General features: G+C 47.9%; 6 protein-coding genes across 6 annotated transcripts; 3 read left to right on the top strand and 3 right to left on the bottom strand.

The window, feature by feature from the left end:
- Positions 1 to 698: 698 nt before the first annotated feature.
- On the bottom strand, positions 699 to 2,049 carry RhiXN_05990 (uncharacterized protein; the record flags this gene model as incomplete). The annotated part of the gene is made up of 3 exons (XM_043325806.1): positions 699 to 1,116; positions 1,164 to 1,341; positions 1,401 to 2,049. The coding sequence occupies 3 exons, from the start codon at positions 2,047 to 2,049 to the stop codon at positions 699 to 701; spliced, it is 1,245 nt and encodes a 414-aa protein (XP_043181238.1).
- A 131-nt stretch (positions 2,050 to 2,180) lies between these two features.
- RhiXN_05989 (NAD-dependent histone deacetylase SIR2) lies at positions 2,181 to 4,141 on the bottom strand (the record flags this gene model as incomplete). Its single annotated transcript, XM_043325805.1, has 6 exons — positions 2,181 to 2,677; positions 2,710 to 3,043; positions 3,094 to 3,336; positions 3,414 to 3,583; positions 3,659 to 3,719; positions 3,941 to 4,141. 6 exons carry the CDS (start codon positions 4,139 to 4,141, stop codon positions 2,181 to 2,183), a joined length of 1,506 nt encoding a protein of 501 aa, XP_043181237.1.
- A 1,035-nt stretch (positions 4,142 to 5,176) lies between these two features.
- RhiXN_05988 (cytochrome P450 family protein) lies at positions 5,177 to 7,315 on the top strand (the record flags this gene model as incomplete). Its single annotated transcript, XM_043325804.1, has 13 exons — positions 5,177 to 5,300; positions 5,355 to 5,493; positions 5,547 to 5,735; positions 5,800 to 5,921; positions 5,976 to 6,118; positions 6,172 to 6,304; positions 6,363 to 6,380; positions 6,433 to 6,625; positions 6,696 to 6,746; positions 6,805 to 6,819; positions 6,868 to 6,974; positions 7,043 to 7,175; positions 7,225 to 7,315. The coding sequence occupies 13 exons, from the start codon at positions 5,177 to 5,179 to the stop codon at positions 7,313 to 7,315; spliced, it is 1,458 nt and encodes a 485-aa protein (XP_043181236.1).
- A 1,673-nt stretch (positions 7,316 to 8,988) lies between these two features.
- Positions 8,989 to 10,927, top strand: RhiXN_05987 (cytochrome P450 family protein; the record flags this gene model as incomplete). Its single annotated transcript, XM_043325803.1, has 12 exons — positions 8,989 to 9,196; positions 9,248 to 9,386; positions 9,437 to 9,469; positions 9,511 to 9,624; positions 9,684 to 9,805; positions 9,858 to 10,000; positions 10,054 to 10,183; positions 10,242 to 10,255; positions 10,312 to 10,501; positions 10,560 to 10,625; positions 10,690 to 10,699; positions 10,768 to 10,927. The coding sequence occupies 12 exons, from the start codon at positions 8,989 to 8,991 to the stop codon at positions 10,925 to 10,927; spliced, it is 1,329 nt and encodes a 442-aa protein (XP_043181235.1).
- Positions 10,928 to 11,682: 755 nt separating this feature from the next.
- RhiXN_05986 (phosducin-like protein) lies at positions 11,683 to 12,863 on the top strand (the record flags this gene model as incomplete). The annotated part of the gene is made up of 5 exons (XM_043325802.1): positions 11,683 to 12,297; positions 12,347 to 12,536; positions 12,586 to 12,634; positions 12,694 to 12,717; positions 12,770 to 12,863. The coding sequence occupies 5 exons, from the start codon at positions 11,683 to 11,685 to the stop codon at positions 12,861 to 12,863; spliced, it is 972 nt and encodes a 323-aa protein (XP_043181234.1).
- A 139-nt stretch (positions 12,864 to 13,002) lies between these two features.
- RhiXN_05985 (major facilitator superfamily transporter) lies at positions 13,003 to 15,420 on the bottom strand (the record flags this gene model as incomplete). Its single annotated transcript, XM_043325801.1, has 14 exons — positions 13,003 to 13,127; positions 13,185 to 13,232; positions 13,286 to 13,419; positions 13,474 to 13,489; positions 13,564 to 13,708; positions 13,764 to 13,968; positions 14,017 to 14,227; positions 14,277 to 14,460; positions 14,503 to 14,528; positions 14,582 to 14,748; positions 14,806 to 14,899; positions 14,949 to 15,020; positions 15,071 to 15,198; positions 15,254 to 15,420. The coding sequence occupies 14 exons, from the start codon at positions 15,418 to 15,420 to the stop codon at positions 13,003 to 13,005; spliced, it is 1,722 nt and encodes a 573-aa protein (XP_043181233.1).
- Positions 15,421 to 16,284: the final 864 nt, after the last annotated feature.

Below are 16,284 nucleotides of genomic sequence, written 5' to 3'. Positions count from 1 at the left end.
TTCGTGTGGAGATGTAGATCTGTGAGTCATGCGAATACATGGGTATTACGTCACGACTGGAGGGAGCCAGGGAGGGGTCGGCGTATTGAACATGACACTCATGGGCCGGGTGGCTAACTCTGCCTAGCGTAGAGACGAATGATGGTCGTTTCAGAAAAGGGGGGAGGGCGTGCATGAGTATGGGAAGTGCGGGGGAGTTGTGGAATGCGGCCCCAACTATATTATTACGAACTATGGCTACCGGTGCATGTAGCTCGTATCGGCTCTTCACGAATAGCTTCTCGCCATTGCTATTTGCAGGTTCTAAATCACATGATAAAATCCATTGCCAAGTTGATAAAACTGTGCTTCGAGTGTATGCACACTGTAATAAAATTGCTTTCAGCACAGGGCGAACCGGATGTCCCTGATGCGGTAAACGCTTCCATCACGCGAAGGATTCGACCAGGGCCAACGCCTTTTCTCACCCAAAACGTTCATCGAATGCACTATCCATGCAACGTACTATATGTACATGTACGTATCTATCCAGAGTATGCAAGAGAGAAGGAAAATAAAGACTAAATCAGCTAAAGAAACATACCAAAAAATGTCACATCGTAAAAACTCAAATATGAACACGCTTAAGAAAATCGTAACAAGCAACATGCTTCATGACATCAACAACGCGAGGCCCTCTGCTCCACAACTCCATCCGCTCATAAGGTGCTCGTCATTGCGGCCAGTCGTGAGGAAGTCCGAGTGCCCGCGCGAGGAGCCCTTTTACTGCGCTTTGGGGCGGCAGCGGCAGCAGCAACCTCCTTCAGTCGTCGTCTCGCCCTCGTCTGGATAGGAGAGGCCGCGACCGCACCTTGATCCGGCCCTGAACCAGAGCTGATACCTACGACATCCACGTCGGGATCCGTTACCGGCCCGTCGAGTGACATTTGTTCTACCGCTCCGTCGAGTCCGGCCTCCTCGTCGGTCGTAGGATCCACATCAATGACCATCTCTCTATCTGACTGTTTCTCTTTGCCCTTGAAAGAAAAGTAAGATCGTTCGTGCATTTTCGGATCCAGGTTAGCCCCAAGCCGATTCCGTTTCCGAGGTTCGTCGTCCCTGGGAGCAATACTTGGGCTAAGCAACTGTAGTTCTCGCTTTTCGGAGACTGCCTGCTTGATGACCCGGAATCACCGGGTAGGGGGACGATAACCGATACTCTGGGCAACTTTGCGAGAGGAACGTCTTCCTCAGAGGACGAATCTTCGTCTAAACCAGAGTCCGCCTCTACATCTGTAGTCGCGGCCGAAGAAGACGTGAGCGCAACCCGTTTGCCGTTTGTGGTGATTGTAAAGTCTTTGCCTGGAATGGGAATTCGATGGCCGGGTCGACGTGCTCCTGACGGCGCGTGTTGGGCAGACCAGTTCGAAACGCCTGTCGAAGCTCGACGAGTGGAAGTGTGGCGAGTGGACGAAGAGGTTGCCCGGCGCTCGCGGAGGCGTACCGCGTTAAATTGGATTTCTTGAACAGCGTCTTCCCATCTCCTATAGTCTTTGCCCTAGTAAACGGTGCTGGACGAACGTTACCCAAGTACCGCCGGGATGGGATCGCTTCGGGACTGGGTGTCGTGAGGGAGGGGGCGAGAGGGTGATTGTTTGCGATAAATCGAGTGAGGAGGTTGGCGCGCACGAGGTTGAAGAGCGCGTAATTGTCTGAGACGACCCGGGGGCGCAAATCACGGTCTGGGACGACCCAAAAACCGGGTCCTCCTCCTGGAGGATGCCGGGGTATCCTGGGATCCCTGAGCTGAAAAAATCGAGTCTTGGGTCGAGTGGCGAGAAACCTGGGAAGAGGTGTGTGATGCTTGGGTTGAGGTTGACGTACGCGAAGCCGGCTTGCTCGTCGCACCGGATGGTAAAATCCGGACAGTTGTCTCAGGATGTCTTCGGGAGAGTGCATCGCCGAATCCTCCAAATCAACATTATCAGCCGGTTGAGAGAGTCTGATCGTTTTTTCCGCCTCTTCTCCAACCTCGTCCCCGTCGTCCTCTCTCAGCTTCATCTTCTTCATCCTGGCCTACTGATTCATTCTCGTTTGTTTCGACAGGAGATAGCATGGCAAAATCCCCGCGATTCCAGACCTCAGCATTGGCCACAGAACCTACCAACGACTGAGTAGGCATGTCATCGGCGTCAGTCGTATCATCCCGCATCCGACTCCGAGGCAGAAGCCAAGGCTCCCATTTCAGACTCGGTGGTCTCGATCCCGGACTCCGACGCAGACGCCGAAGTAGAGGTAGATGCAGATACCCCCGGCCCTTCCACACCCTCCATCTCGTTTCTAGTGGGCATACTCATCCCCCGCAATAGCCCACTGACAAACCCAGGTGACCGTCCGACAGTAGGTTGGACAGGAGATTTGACGATACGTGCCCCATACACCCTTCCAGGCGTAGGCGTTCCAACGTTGGGTCCGGCGCGGAAGCTCCAGGTCTTCCCTGCGATAGGCTTGAAATAGCGATTCTCTTGGGTACGGAGACCGCGAGAACATTGCGTCGATTCGGAACTGGCCGGTAAGTGGCGTAGCGCTAGATCCATGGATAAAAGGCGAGCAAATAGGAACAGGTCGTTTCTGAGCCGGTCGCATGGGAGTAAAGGTATGCGCTGGATTCGGGGGTGGCGTCGCAATGTCGCCAGGCCTGATGGGCGTTGCTAAACTCGCTTGGCGTACAGGCGTCCCTCTTGCGGGTGTCCCTAACCCCCTGCCAGGGGTCCCGAGCCCTATTCGTAGCTTGGCCTTGCTCCTGCCGACGCCACGACCGTGCAAAGGGGATTTCCCAATTCCGCATGCAAGCCCTTTCTTTTAGGCAACGTAATCGTGAGTCGTGTGCTGGGCTTGGGAATTTCGGATGGAGGGGGTTGATTCTCGGACCGGAATTGGGGGGTTTCGATTTCGATTTCCCTGTTTTGGCGTTGGTAGCGTTTGCGTCTTTGCCCTTGACACTCTTATCCTTGGCTGCCTTGCCATCTTTCGCCTTCTCCCCCTTGGCCTTTCCTTTGCCGTCCTTGCCTTTCCTCCTTGACCGGCTACAACTTCTTCCAACCGCATCTGCACCTCCCAATCCCCCGGCCTAGATCTTTTCCACTCCCCGAGAACATGCGTAACCCAGGTATCTGTATCCCCCTGGATATGATAGTCGATGATAGAGGTCCATTCGCCAGGTGGGGGAGGAGTTCGGTTCACGAAAAGGACGTTGTATAGGTATGGATAGGAGGTAGTCGAGTTAGTGGAAGGGGAAGGGCGGGAAGAGTGAACAGCTTTGGCGAATGATTTAACGAGAAGGCGAAGGCCGTGGACCTAAAGAAAGTGGGGTTTTCATTTGAGTAAGGGGCTATCTAGTTATTCGGGTGAAACAGGGGTATGCGCCAGCGTACCTTAAGACTGGTGCCCATCACAATTAACAGATCTGGCTTTTTCCCTAGGTCATTTGTCTGGACCGCGCCAATGTGGTCTCCGAGCGGATGTGGTTCATCGTATAGAACAATGGCGGGCCGGAGCGTACCACATTTAAGGGCACGAGCAGCACGGGCGGTCCGTGCGTCGGCTGCGAACCAATCAGAATCGATGAACAAAAATTACGTAGAGGGTTCGGAGTTGTATGAATAGAGAAAGGACCCACATCTCGCAATACACTCGGGGCAATCTGGAGGGACACCCTCCCGGAACGAAGCGATGTGGTCCTGAGAACAGGGATAAGATGCTGAGCAAAGTGTACACCGTACACGATGGATATCCCCATGTAGTTGCACGTTCTTTGCTCGCTGGCCAGCGCTTCCGGTTGTCGATGTTGTGTTCAAGTCCTGAGTGCCCAGTCCAGCTCTTTCCTCCAGTCCATCGATATTTTGAGTATAGCTTCGGAGTAGCTTCCCTTGTCATCTAGCATGGCAAGAAAGTCATGTACGGGGGCCGGATGAGCAGAGTCAATTTGAGTCTTGAGCTCCGCCATGAATGTATAGAATACTGCCGCAGACCCCGGGTCTCTGAACAACGCAGCATCAAACAAGTCACGGCCTTTCATTACTACATCCGGGTATCTCTCTTTGACGAGGTTGTACAGCCCATCGCTAGAGCGGAAGTCCTGAGAATGGACAATTTTGTCCATAATTAATAGCGCCTCGATTAGATGAAAAAATACACACCGGTATGCCACTGGAACATGATATACCGGCCCCCGTAACAACTACAATACGCCTGGCCTTGGCTACCGCGAGCGCTATGCCATGTAACGTTTTCCGGCTTGATGATTCGGCAGCAGATGGTTTGCTTGATGGAGATGTGCGAGAGGGACTGTTTGCGTCATCCCGCCCACGGAAAATTAGTATTAGTGTAGATACGTCGTGGTCAAGGACAGGCGGTGGGAGTATACGATGACGATGATGGACGACGGGCTCGACAACAAACACGGTCACCGAGATCCCAAGCGCACGTGACTTTTCCGTTGTCCCTGCCGGTCCAAGTCTGTCCCCAACGTGCGCCCTAGTTTTGTTTGTTTTTGTTGTTTAGGAGAGTGCCTATAACGGCGCTGTGGTGGTTGTGTATCAACTTTTCACAACATGCTCTGGCCTTACCCCGGATACAGCTGTATTGCAATTGATCAAGGCCCATATTGGAAACTCGCTTCGGGTTCGGAGATACCAATCTCCCGGCCTGCCCTTGGAAAGACATAGATTCTATCTCGATAGATATTAGGTGAGAAAGTATGCAGAAAATCAAGTGAACCTTCACATTAGTGCTCATATTAATGCCTCAAGAACAGTGTGATTATTCCCAAACGTCAACCATCGATCATAATTTGCTCTCGCCTCGTGGTCCACACCTGGCAACAATTCACCTTGAGATTAAACTCCCTAAATATGGTATCAAGATCCTTAGTCATAAATTTCATCCCATTTAGAACAACACCACTCTAAGCCTCTACGGATCATATTCTATCCCCCGTAAGTGGTCCCCAGTGCCAATAGTTCGGGTACAATCATTGACATGCGCTCATTCACTATAAATAAAAGGGGACGAACGTGTCTATCGGAAATTGAAGACCACTATGACCTGGGGCGCAATGAATTGCTTTCCTAGCACGACGCCTGACCTCCCCTTGGTCATTGCCGCATTGTTACTAGTGTCATGGATACTGTATGCTATGTCTCGACGCACCCAGAAGCTGCCTCCCAGCCCTCAATCGGACCCCTTAATTGGTCATTTGAGATTACTTCCTACATCAGACGAGCACCGTGTATATGCAAGGTGGGGAAAGGAGCTGAACAGTAAGATTGTTGAATCACTTTTTCAGATCTAAAGTCAATGCCATGTTGAATCAGGCGACATCGTATCCATCACTGTACTGGGGCAAACTACTGTAGTGCTGAATTCTACAGCAGCTGTCAACGAACTCTTTGATCGACGTTCAACAATTTACTCAAGTCGTGTAGAACTACCGATGATCACATACCCCGATCTGTACGTTATGGACTATACCAGCGCGCTCTACCACACTTACGAAAATGGTACAGAGTAGACTGGAGTAAATTCACCTCTTTTCTTCCTTACGGAGACCGGTGGCGGGCACAACGCCGGATGTCACACAAGGTACTTCATAAAAAGGCTACAATGGAGATTTGGCCAGTGTCGGTCAAGCACTCCAGAATGGCTCTACAACGCATTTCGACCAATCCCGATGCTTTTATCCGGGAGATCAGGAGGTCAGTTGGAATGTGTATGTGTAGGGATTCAGTGGTGTTCTAATCATTCGAGTCCAACGAGCAGGATGACGGGATCCATACTTCTATCCGCCGTGTATGGCTACGAAGTCACATCGGCGAATGATCATCTAGTGGAGCTGGTAGAGCTCGCACTAGATCATCTGTGTGATGCTGCGATACAGGGGAGTAAGTCCTTTCAGCATATCATCATCTCGGTATTCTGCTCAGTTCCGACTGTAGACTTTTTGGTCAATACGATACCATGTCTGCGGTACCTTCCAGACTGGCTCCCCGGAACAGGATGGAAGAAAACTGCCAAAGCATGGAGCGAAGAAAAGGATGAAATGATAAATGCACCGTTTTATTGGACAAAGCAGCGGATGGTGAGTTAGCCGAGATTCAGTTAAGAGGTTGATGACGACAAGTGTGGATAAAGACATCTGGCTCGGCCCCTCATTCTATCGTGGGGTCGCTTCTAGGGGATCTCCAAAACAATTCGAATCTTAAACTTAACCATGCGGAAGAAGAAGAAGATATCATCAAGTGGGTCGCTGGGAACATGTTCGGCGGTGAGTTTGGTGCATATATGCGCTGTTTTATTGTGATTTATTGCTTATTTGGAGACAGCCGGAGCTGACACTGTAGGTGCCGGTTCAAAATTCGTTCTCGTCGCTATTTCACTCATTCGAGTCACTAGACCGCCGCTCACTGCTTGTTTTCATCCTGGCAATGACCCTCAACCCACGCATCCAAGCTAAAGCTCAGGCCGAGGTTGACAGAGTGCTTGGACAAGATAGGCTCCCCGAAATGGACGACAGAGAGTCGCTTCCGTACGTCGAATGCGTGCTGAAGGAAGTTGAACGCTGGCAGCCAGTCACTCCAATTGGCAGGTCACTCTTAAACGGCTGGAACATCTCTATGTGCTGAGTATCCTACTCCCAAAGCTATTCCACATGCTAGCGTTGAGAACGATGAGTATTGTGGATATTTTATTCCCAAAGGGGCAGCTGTGTGAGTACCTCCACTGTAAAGTAGCATGGGATAATTCAATGACTGAATGTATACTCAGTGTAGGAAACGTTTGGTAAGTAAACCGTTGGAGCCCGCTATGATAAATACAAACTATATACAGGGCGATCGCACACGACGAGTCGGTCTATCCTGAGCCTGATAGGTTTAACCCAGACCGCTTCTTGGACCCTCGCGTCCCAAAGGCCCTGCATTCGGCTTTGGCAGAAGGTGCGCTATCAGCTTTTGTATTAGTCCCAAAGACAAAACTGATCCAAGCTGAAGATCATGTCCCGGAGTACACTTGGCTGAGTCTACGCTGTTCATCACCATTTCGACCTTTCTGATGTTGTTTGATGTGAGACCTATCAAGGATGAGGAAGGGAAGGAGATACTTCCAGAGGTTAACATGAAAACAAATGCGCTCGTGAGGTGGGTGATTGTATTATTCAAACCAAGATGTGTCTCAACCTTTATATAGCTATCCTGCCGACTTCAGATGCTCAATCACTCCTCGGTCTGAGAGAGCATTGAAGCTATTAGGTCTTTCTGTGTTGGGAACAGATGGCTAACGATTCAAAACGTGTGGACATAAAGATTATCGATTCGGCTGTAGAGTCTAATAAAGACCATATATAGGTTAGGGCAAATTTGAGCGTTTCGACTTTGGCGTTACACAATTTCAAATTTGGCTCTACTAGTGGCACAGCCACTTTGACGATGCATAAAATATAAAACCCGGAAACCTATGAAGAGTTTGAGTTGAAGTAAAAATCTAATAGAATACAAGCATGCCTCCTAGTATTTCCGTAGAATCTCATTTAGTCGAAAACTCCCATGCTAATATAGTAGATTGGTGTTTGCCAAAGTGCTCACATGCACAACACCAAGGGGGTGCTGGGAATGCTCAACAAAGTCCGAGGTGAGTAAAATGTTCAAACATAAGGCATGGATTTGTACTTAAAATTACAAAAAGTTATTAAATGCGTCGCGGTACAAAAAAAACGCAGTGTTGGCAACAAGCGGACCATTGTCGACAAGAACAAAGCGCTGCGACCAATTTTGTAATTTAAGATACAATTGTGCACACGCTGAAAAACTAGTTCTGCATAGCTGTTTTTGTAAGAAAAAAGAAAGCATCGCATGCGACTTGTACGATCAAGAAGTATATGCTCTCAAAAGCACAGAGGCTTTAGCCTAGGAATGAGTATGTGGCACTACATTTGGCTCTAGTGGTGCTCAAGGTTTGGCCCGTTTATAGTTAGGGTGGGCATTAGCTCAAGGTTCCCAGTAGTGCACATATGAATACTTAAAGAACAGGTGCTCAATTTGAGCCACGTCCATAAATATTGAACGTGCTTTTTCTCACGGGAGGTCAACAATCGAGCACTTACAGCACTAGATGTTATAATACTTTCTGTACTAGGATTTCCTTACATTCTTGGTACAAAAGGCCATTGAAAGATGGGGTTTGGGAAGTCGTAGTGCTTCTTGACTCATAGCCTGGATTTGGAGTAGATAAGGTTGATTTACCAGTGTCTTAAATTGGAATATACACAAGTGGTGGTCTATTTATAAGTCTGCAGTTACATTTGAGCTCAACTGCGGTAAAACGCTAAGCCTTGAATGACCTGCGTAGCAACTAAAGTGCTGACAAATAGGTGTGGGCGTTGTGTGTGAGTCACGCACACTCTTCCATGCCAAACTCTACCCATCATGTTATGTTATCTTGGCAAATCATGACTCACTGGACCTCACACCTTTTGTTCGGTACCTTCCTATAAGGTTTAAAAACACTTCTAAGCTAACCTGAGCTATTCTACTAGAAGCCAAAGGCCCGGCAAGTGCTCAGAGGCCAAATTACCTCGTTCCTTTACTAGAGGTAGTTACAAGCGTTTGGCCCATTTGGTAAACTGGGGATGAGAAATGGCCAGTTAGATGGAAAGATTGATACTCACCGGCATTGTAATTACGATACCTACAACTATACATGGACAACTCCGAACACTCCAAATAGGAGACAGTCACAATACCAAGGGAACCAGCCAACTCCGAGGCTGGGGCAGCTCATTTCAGCTTAGCTTAGAACCAATTTTAGATATTATGAGAAGAAACCCGTTGTCTTTTCTTACCTTCTGGTAACGTTAGAATGTGTCAAATTTCTTGGCTATATACATTCATTTAATATAAATAAAAGGAGTCAAAGGAACTTCACACTAGAATCACGACCGCTGGTTGGGATCCAATGTACCAATTTTCCACAATCGTCGACGAGTCTGTTGTCATCACCACGTCCCTACTAGCAGCATGGGCGTTGTATGCTATGTCTCGACACACCAGGAAGCTGCCTCTTCCTCCTGGCCCCAAACCGGACCCCCTTATTGGACACTTGAGAGTACTTCCTACATCGGATGAACACCTTATATACACAAGGTGGGCAAAAGAGTTGAACAGTAAGTAGCTGAAATTTTCTTGAATTCGACATATGCGACATAATGAATTAGGCGACATAATATCCATCACTATATTCGGGCAAACCTTTATAGTGCTGAACTCCGCGGAAGCAGCCAATGAGCTACTCGATAAACGTTCAACGATTTACTCCAGCCGTCCTCAATTACCGATGATCACATATCCCGACCTGTAAGTAATAAACCATCACAGTTAGTCTGCGACACTGACCAGCAGCACAGAGTGGACTGGAGTAAACTCACGGCACTTCTTCCGTACGGGACCGATGGCGAACTCAACGCCGGGTGACCCACAGTGTACTCCACAAAACCGCAAGTGAGGAGTTTTGGCCATCATTGGTCAAGGAGTCTAGGTTGGCTCTACAACGTATCTCCATCAACCCTGGTAATTTTATTGAGGACGTTAGGAGGTTAGTCAAAACCTACGACGACCTGATGATATCTTGCATACTAAAGCTGAGCAAAAAAGGATGATGGGCTCCATACTTTTGTCCACTGTGTATGGTTACAAAGTCACTTCCCCGCATGACCGTCTGGTCAAGGTTGTGGAAACCTCCATTGATCACTTAAATTCTGCCGGGATACCCGGAAGTAAGCCTTTGCTGCGTATACCCTCACCGTTGCAGCTCAAATTTTACTATAGACTTTTTTGTCAACACGATGCCATGGTTGCGGTACTTTCCAGACTGGTTCCCAGGAACGGGATGGAAGAAAATTGTGAAAGCATGGAACGAGGAGAAGGACGAAATGATAAACGCACCGTTTGACTGGACAAAGCAGCAGATTGTGAGTTGAATAGAGTCTGGTCACCAAGTCAATCGCACGGAACGTGGATACAGGCATCTGGAACAGCTGACCATTCGATTGTACAATCACTTCTGACAAAGCTGGAGAACAAGCCGAATGAAGACTGCAATAATTCAGAGGACGAAGAAATTATCAAATGGGTTACTGGTAACTTATTCGGTGGTAAGCTTGATATATGGGTGCACTGGTTTGTTGCAGTTAATTACTTATTTGGTGATAGCCGGAGTTGATACTGTGAGTGTTTAACTGATATTCACCCAGGTTGCAAATCTATTCATTTGAACCACTAGACTGCTGCCTCACTGCTTGTTTTCATCCTGGCAATGACCCTCAACCCACGCATCCAAGCTAAAGCTCAGGCCGAGGTTGACAGAGTGCTTGGACAAGATAGGCTCCCCGAAATGGACGACAGAGAGTCGCTTCCGTACGTCGAATGTGTGCTGAAGGAAGTTGAACGCTGGCAGCCTGTTGTTCCACTCGGTAGGCAGTTTTATACAACTAAAGCTTTTGTACGGCCTGACAAATGCTGCTTCTCAAGGTGTACCCCATGCTAGTACTGAGGACGACGAGTATCGCGGATACTTTATTCCCAAGGGGCAACTGTGTGAGTACCTCCACTGTGAGGCAATACCAGTATATTTTGACAACTAAACGTATATCCAGTATAGGGAACCTTTGGTAAGTAGGATCTTTATTGTGATAAATAAACCTGTCTGATCCACATTTCAAATGGGCATTTTCTACAGGGCATTTACACGTAACGAATCGGTTTATCCTGAGCCCGATAAGTTCGACCCAGACCGCTTCTTGGATCCTCGCGTCCCAAAAGCCCCTGCATTCGGCTTTGGCAGAAGGTGCGCTGTCAGCTCCCATGTCAGTCCCAAAGACGAAACTGATCCAAGCTGAAGATCATGTCCCGGAGTACACTTGGCCGAGTCCGCGCTGTTCATTACCATTTCGACTTTCTGATGTTGTTGATGTGAGACCTATCAAGGATGAGGAAGGGAAGGAGATACTTCCGGAGATTAACATGAAATCGAACGCACTCATAAGGTAGGTGCCTGAACCACTCAGGATGGGAAATTTTTCAACCTTTGAATAGCTATCCCGCCGACTTCAGATGTTCAATCACTCCTCGGTCTGAGAGAGCTGTGAAGCTATTGAGTCTTTCTGTATTGGGCACAGACGAATAAAGAGTCAAGGGATGCAAGCGTAATATTTGTTGACTGAGTTGTAGAGTCTAATGACGCATGTATAAACACTCGGAGAAGAAGTACTCTGTTTGGTCATCTTTCCCAGACCGGGATGTTTCCCTATAAGCGAGATCTGAGCTAATGCACTCAATAATCTTCTTGAGACTTACGAGCCCACATGGCACGGCCAAAATGGTTATTATTAGTACCACTAGCTACTATCTCTAGAGTGAGCTAGCGTGGTACCCCTCAAAACTAGACACTTGCGTGAAAGCACATGCGTTTGTTATTAAGCGCCCAGGGTTCGATTAATGACTCAGCATAGTGTTGCACTCCCAATTCACCAATCCTGAAATAGAACTTATACTTGCCCTCATCCACCTTTGAGACCTACCGCCGCATCACTTGTTCAACTGAAACTCTGCTGAGAAACGTCGAAATAACTAGGAACTCCATATCATTATATACATGGACGCCGGGTTGGAAGAATTGGTCCTCTCTGGAGCTCTTTTCAACAAGGGTGGTGATGGTGAAAAGTCTCCTCAGCGGTCTCGTTCGGTCAGCCCTACGCCGAATACTGACGACGAACTGTTTGGATCCGACTTTTCACGCCCTGAATCGCCAATAGATGCCCCTCAAGCTCATAATTCGATTGGTGAATATATTTTATTGCCCGCCACAGACGTTTTCTCATCTCACCAGGGTAAAACCCCTTGCGTTATTTTTGTGGCAGGAATGGGACCAGGACGCACAGGTGTTAAAGGCGTTATTCGGGACCGTGCCGAGGCGAGGGCTCGAGAAAATTCGAAACGAGCACAGGAGATTGCCGAGCTGAATGCCAAATTGGAAAAGACGGCCCTTACAGCACGAACGTTTAAAGAAGACGAAGTTGCGAAGAAACTGGAAGAAGAGCAGGATGCGAAAGAGCGGTACCGAAGGCGCAGGTGGCGTGAGTTGAAGGAACGGGCAACAGGCGGGAGTGCTGGATTCGGTCATCTGCGCGAAATCGGTGTACACGGCTTTGTCGATGCCGTAGAGAACGAGAGGCCTCAAACATGGGTTGTAGTGCATATCTACGAACTAGTGGGTAACATTCTCGGTCGTGTGGACTTGATGCTTAATTTTCTTCTAGGGAGTATCTCGCTGTGCTGCTGTGGACGAATCTCTAGCACGTATCGCCCGTTCACATGTTTCGACCAAGTTTTTGAGGGCTAGAGCTAGTGCCATCGGTTTTGCGGTATTAAATTCGGGCTCCGGTTTATTTGACCCCAGGATTGCCCCTGTCTGTGCGATTGATAGTGACGAGGAACATGGGTCCGACGGTGAGCACCCTCCACACAGGAAAATGATAATTGACTAATTCAAAGACAGCTGGCCCATCAGTCGAAGTTGATGTTGATATGCTACCCACAGTATTGGTGTATCGCGGGGGCCAATTAGAGCATACATTTATTCGGGTTGACTGGGAAGCTGGTCAAGGGGCATTCAGAACCTTTTGATCAAGTAAGTCTTTCAAAGTAAATTAGGCATTTGGATCTGCTTACAAAGTTCTCAGACACGGAATATTGCCCTCCATGTCGTTCAGCACGAACCCGGTTGACTCGCTTGGCCTTCAGGAAAGTGACGAGGAGTACGACTTGGATGACTAACTGTACTCGGCCTTCCCTTTCGTTTTACTGTATGATTCTGATAATTGAGCATGATGTTATTTTTAGAAAATACAGACACAAATCCACCCAACCCCTCCATGCTTGAACTATCATTCTTTCTTGATCGAATAAATTATAATCAGACCTTCCCCTGAGGCACGTGGCGAGCAACTTCTCCAGTAAGGGTAGTACCTTCCACTGCATTTTGGGTATCTCCCAGGAAATAGTCAGGCATTAGGAGTGCAAGAGCGGGAGGAATGATCGCTGAAGGGATTAGTGAGTTCTTTTTGTTACTTCCGAACGCCCAATCGGAATCTTTACCTATGGCCGTTGCAGCAATCAACAGCACTTTCATGGTTTCGTCATATGCTTGAATGCAATCAGGCCGCATGTCTCTATCTGTATGGGTGACCCATGCTTACCTTGAATTACGCCTTCCCTAATCGGGTCCCCCGGAGGATAGCTAGCGATGGTTGTGATGCTACTGAAAAGTTCAGCTCGGACAGTCGAATTAACATCGGGGAGATGAATCTCCAGCTGTCGAGGCATGGTGTTCCTGAGTGATCGGTTAGTATGCATGTTTGCCACACAGTGTACCGACATAGCCTACGTCCAGATGCCGCCGGCTAAGGAATACAGAGACAAACCGAACGAGTACGGTCAATCGCAATAATTCCGGGGAACAGACTAGTGGACCCACCCATGGCGGTCCCGATTGCTCCTCCGATTTCAGTCACGAGCAAGACCATGGCTGTCACGATCGCAACCTCGCTATGTGGAACTGATGCTTGGGCCGAGACTTGGGACGCGACAGCGGCGAAACCTCCTCCCAGTCCTTGAATCACCTGATAAACAGTTTTATGTGGGAACAATTAGTGAGGCGTTTAATTCAGTACATACTTGAGTCATGACAAGTTCCCCAGTGTTTCCTTTGGCGCCTCGAGAGTGTATCATGAGGCCGACACCAAATAGGCGGATAAACAAGCCGGTCACGAGCATCCATTTGTAGCGATGAGTAGTTCGCATGATCGCTCCCGCTATAATACCGAAAACGGTAAGGGCAACCGTTTGTGTTGAGGAGAAATAGTTGAGGTACCGAAGCTCCCTGATACATAGTGGGTGAATATGCTTGCAGTAAGACTCAAGCACTCACCATCCTTTTATCACGAACACAAATGAGTATAGGTATGAAAATGTCAAGTAGAATGAGACGAAATCAAAGAAGCCAATCAAGGCAGCGCCGACCACTGCTTTATTGCGCAAGAACCTCATAGGTACAATGGGATACGCGGCGAACTTCCATTCGTATATTCCAAAGGCAATAAAGAGGATTGGCCCAACAGTAAGCATGGTGATCATTGACGCTGAAAAGAATTATCGGCACTAACTTATTATCCGCATATAACTACTCACGATTCGCCCATCCCCCTTTGGCACTTTTTGCAAGGGTAAGCGGCAAAAGTACACACGCAACTCCTCCAGCGAGTATTAATAGTCCGAGCATATCAACCTCTTCCCAAACAGCTTTGAACTTGTTCATTCCTCTCGCAGATGATTGAGGAGCTGGTTCGACGAGCCCTTGCGATTTAGCCTTATGCTAAGCCCATCCAAGGGTGAGAATCAAGGGAAGGATGGTCACCGGAACGAGAATAGCGAACATCCCATCTAGTAAAATGTAAAATGAATAAAGAGAAAGAAAGAGTATAAACAGAACTTACATCCCCACCGCCAGCCCGGCCCCCCGGAAGCCATAACGCCAGCAGAAACCTCTGATCCTGCAAACGCATTGATGATGAACGGCGCCGCGACCAGACCAGAAGACAGTCCGCGCCATTTCAGGGTTGTAGTATCAGCAATAATAATTTGGAGAAGAAGTTGCAGACCACTGGCGATATATACAGAATAAATATACGGTAAACGATTGGTGGTTGAAGATACTCACGTGTATCCGACCGCATAGATAACAATACCGCCAGCGACAGTTGCGATGCTCTGGGCAGAAGCAATGATAATATAGCCGAGAACGTAAAAGAAAACTGAAAGATCTTTAGTACAAATAACAGTAAAACTGGCTTCTGTGCTTACCAACCAAGCTATATGCCACGGGGCGCGAGAGGCTGTCGGCTAGCTTGGCGATGAACGGTTTCCCACAAGCGACTAGATATGATGTATGAGATATCAACTCAGTAAATGAGTTTGGGGCGCACCAATAATGCTTTGGGCCACTTGCACAGTGGTAATAAGAGAGTGGTTGTTTAGAGCCGACCCAGCGAACGCAAGATACGTCCAAGTGGTAGAACCGTCGAGAGAGTATATGTATGCAGCAAGCCCAATGCTAGAAGATTCACCTCCAGTTAGAAAATATAAGAACTAAAAAGCAAGGGCCTGACCTGACGATCAAACATATCTTGTGTTTCCCCGTAATGACCTTTTGTGCAGCCTCGGATTTACGAACACCAGCTGGCTTCAGAGTGTGATCCTCATTATGGTCATGTACCCAATTTTTATCACTTTCGGGCCCGAGCTGAGAATCCTGTTTCTCAATGCTTGAGGCCATGGTGGAATGGGAGAGTGTATACGAGTCGGATGACATTCTGTGCTATATTTGAAGCTCTGCATTTCTAAAACTTCATGATACCGGCTGGACAGAATGGTATCATGCGAAGCCGCCTATCAGATAAGAACTCATCTCGCTGCGATTCTGTTCCTGGTCGTTCATTCGGCTGAAGCTCCTCATCAACATTTCAATTCTCGAAGCAATGGGTTGGCCCGCTAGACCTTTTCTTGTTTCAAAACAAAGGGAGGGGGGGATTAGTTGATAACTAGTGTTATCCGGCATACTTTTAGCAAGCTACTGGGCCTTACAATATTCATAACATGCCCTTTTTGTGGTGGTCGAATTCGATCAGCGACCGAAATGTCCGCGGTTGGTTGCGAGTATTTAGATAAGCATGAAGATCTCCTTTATCAGATAAACATGATGAACCGATGGCATAGGGCTCTATTTAAGCGTGTTATCGACTGCTCGATACGAATTTCAGGTATAAGGGATGGCAGTAGACCAGGCTTTCCGTTAAACCAAAGTGTGAGTTATAGCAAAAGGTATTTCGCGTGAAAATTATCACCGTTCAATTGTCTGACGGATTTTACAGTAAACGAGCATATTAATTAGTAGATCCAAACGAGTTTTGTCGTTGGATATCATAGCAAAGCTGTACTTATTAGCCATAATCCAGCTGCTGGGGTTACATTCACACATTTTTGTACCAGGAACATTATGGCATCATACCTTTTTGCTAATATGGGAATGCTTGAAAGGTAATATACGAGAAACTTGGATGAAATATGGCGTAAGTTCGGCAGGTACTAGAACTCTGTGGTAACCGATTAGCTCAGATATTGTGTCCTGTAGAAGAAGGTA

The sequence above is a fragment of the Rhizoctonia solani genome, chromosome 6 (genome assembly GCF_016906535.1).
Source record: "Rhizoctonia solani chromosome 6, complete sequence".
Lineage (NCBI taxonomy): Eukaryota > Fungi > Basidiomycota > Agaricomycetes > Cantharellales > Ceratobasidiaceae > Rhizoctonia > Rhizoctonia solani.
The sequence above is the reverse complement of the archived record's forward strand: the minus strand, read 5'-3'. Positions and strand labels throughout refer to the sequence as shown.